This window comes from Scatophagus argus, chromosome 21 (genome assembly GCF_020382885.2).
Source record: "Scatophagus argus isolate fScaArg1 chromosome 21, fScaArg1.pri, whole genome shotgun sequence".
Classification (NCBI taxonomy): domain Eukaryota; kingdom Metazoa; phylum Chordata; class Actinopteri; family Scatophagidae; genus Scatophagus; species Scatophagus argus.
In genome coordinates this window covers 17,576,499-17,579,163 of record NC_058513.1, presented here as the reverse complement: position 1 = coordinate 17,579,163, position 2,665 = coordinate 17,576,499, and the positions used below count along the sequence as shown (strand labels likewise).

The 2,665-nt window shown below is 48.9% G+C and overlaps 1 protein-coding gene across 1 annotated transcript; it reads left to right on the top strand.

The window, feature by feature from the left end:
- The first annotated feature begins 669 nt into the window (after positions 1-669).
- On the top strand, positions 670-2,395 carry hoxb5b (homeobox B5b). The gene is made up of 2 exons (XM_046377219.1): positions 670-1,620; positions 2,148-2,395. The coding sequence occupies exons 1-2, from the start codon at positions 1,008-1,010 to the stop codon at positions 2,393-2,395; spliced, it is 861 nt and encodes a 286-aa protein (XP_046233175.1). The 5' UTR covers positions 670-1,007.
- The last annotated feature ends 270 nt before the right edge of the window (positions 2,396-2,665 follow it).

Below are 2,665 nucleotides of genomic sequence, written 5' to 3'. Positions count from 1 at the left end.
TGTTCTGATTATTTGATATGATCACATTAAACGAGGCTCCGCGCTTCCCTGTACATCTTGTGGTGTGTTTGTCCTGATGGTCTGTAGGCTTGTTGTTTACAGCTGACACTCAACATGTGTACAGAGAGGAGATGTTACCTGTTATTTATTGTTGTTCACCTGTGTTCAATGCACATCTGGATACTGTGTGCAATATTTTCTTTAGCAAATTGTACATAGAAATAAAGGCTTTTTGATGTACACTGGAAAATCTTGTGGCGTCATTCGTGCTCATGAAAAATACGCGTGTTATTCTTCTTACACCTACAACAACTGCTATCACTACCACCACCACCATCACCACCACCACCATCATCATTATTATTATGATTATTATTATTATTATTATTATTAGTATTATTATTATTATTATTATTAGTATTATTATTATTATTATTACTCATGTATTATTTTAGGGTACTGCCCTGCTCGTGGGGACACAATAAGCCTATAAATCCACATAAAACCAGTGTAAAGATTAAAATAATCTCCAGTTTGACGTGCTGCACGTTAACCTGCCAGCGGTGCGCCTGATAAGTCTGTTATGTGTTACCTGAGCCTTTTGTGGCCTACATTATCAACGTGTTACATAAATGATGGATGACTCCGGGGCCTGACAGCGCGTCTCGGCGGGGCACTACCGAGGCCGTCCGGAAGATGGCGCTCTCTGCCTGCACGGCTCTCGGGGCGCAGCGGGGAGGCACCATTGACTGGAGCCTAACGACCATTATTTCGTCATCATTTGTAACCATGGAGCATGAATTACCTCTTGAAGTCATCAGTGAGGATTTACGACTGGTCAACAAAGGCACGTGATTCCCGAACGCTCTCCCATATTTGGCCGCATACCTGGCAAAGTACAGTAGGGCTTCATTGCTTATAATTCATGATTGCATCCATAAATCGTGCAAGCACACAGGATTATAGCGACAAAGATCTACAAATCGAGGCTTTAAAAATCCAAGCAAATGAGCTCTTACTTTGTAAACTCGTTCTCAGGGCGCTATCCAAATGGCTCCGACTATCAGTTACTAAATTATGGGACTAACGGCGCTGTGAGCGGCTCCTTCAGAGACCCTGGCACCATGCACTCCGGGTCTTTCGGCTACAACTACAATGGCATGGACCTAACCGTGAACCGCAGCAACACCGGCAGCCACTTCGGGGCCGTGAGAGAGGATGCCCGGGGATTCGCGCCGGACGCCCGCTACAGACAGACGCCCAACTGCTCGCTCTCATCTCCAGATCCGGTGCCGCCGTCGTGCGCCACGGCCAGCCGGGAGCCGCTGGAACTAAAAAGCCCCTCGCCTCCGTCTGACCGGAGCTCGACCTCGAGCGGCAACACTCTCAACAAAGGCGGCAGCGGCGCTCATTTCACGGAGATAGAGGACGCCACCGTCGCCTCCGAGACCGAGGAGGGCGCGCACAGCAGCGGCGGCTCCAGCACGGCACCCCGGGCGCAGCAGCAGCAGCAGCAGCAGCAGCACCAGGACCCCAACGCCACCTCCTCAACTCCCACGTCAAACGACTGCCAAACGCCACAAATATTCCCCTGGATGCGGAAACTGCACATAAGCCATGGTATATTTACACATCTAATAATATTTAGTTTTGTGGGATGTCACGCTGCCGCTGTGCCTTAAATCTGTCAGGTGTTGCATGAGTGAGCAGGTCGGAGCGGCTGGTGGCTGAGAAGGGCAGAGAGTGTAAAGTCTTTTGTGGGATTGTTTGCTGTCGATGGGGTTGAGGTTAACTGCTGCTGGAGCCTGGCAGAGGACGGCTGGTGAAAGGTGGATTGTTTGTTTTTTTTAGGGGGAGGGGGGGGGGGCGCGACAATTCAAACGTGGGCATAAATGCGCAGGCAGGCTGTCGGCCGGGGCTCGAGAGAAGGCGATGATTCCCGCGGAGTGTTGCTGTGTGTCGTGTTGGTTGCATGCGTCCTCCCTGCATCAGCTCATCTCATGTTGTGACCCCCCCAGTCCATCACACACACCTCATGCTGAAGCCCAAAAAAGTAGTCAACCCCCCCTTCGTCTGTTGGTGTTGTTCTCCTTGTTGTTGTTGTTCAGTGCAGATGCTAATTTTCTGGATTTTCTGTAAAATTGTAGATATGACTGGACCTGATGGGAAAAGGGCCCGAACCGCGTACACCCGCTACCAGACGCTAGAGCTGGAGAAAGAGTTTCACTTCAATAGGTACCTAACCAGACGGCGGAGGATAGAGATAGCCCACGCCCTGTGTCTTTCCGAGAGACAGATCAAAATCTGGTTTCAGAACCGCAGGATGAAGTGGAAGAAGGACAATAAACTGAAAAGCATGAGTCTCGTAACAGGAGGCAGCGCCTTCCACAACTGAATAACTTTTGTGTGTGTGTGTGTGTGTGTGGGAAGGGAGGGAGGGAGGGAAGAGTAAAAATAATAATAATAATGATAATAGTCAGACAAAAAAGGAACAGAAAAAAGAAAGAAATCCATGAGTACTGTAAAGCTCCTGAAAGCGCAGCACCTTCCAGCATGCTATTGTGATAGAAAAAGAAGTATTCTGTGGTGTTAAAGCGCCATTTTTAGTTGACTGTTGTTGTGCTATGATAGCTTAGATGTCCTATTTGGGGGGGGAAACAAGATG

Excerpts from the sequence above, each read along its gene's own strand:
- hoxb5b (XM_046377219.1), top strand. The coding sequence starts at position 1,008 with ATGAGCTCTTACTTTGTAAACTCGTTCTCAGGGCGCTATCCAAATGGC. Across the intron at positions 1,621-2,147 it reads GAAACTGCACATAAGCCATG|ATATGACTGGACCTGATGGG; the intron begins GTATATTTACAC and ends GTAAAATTGTAG.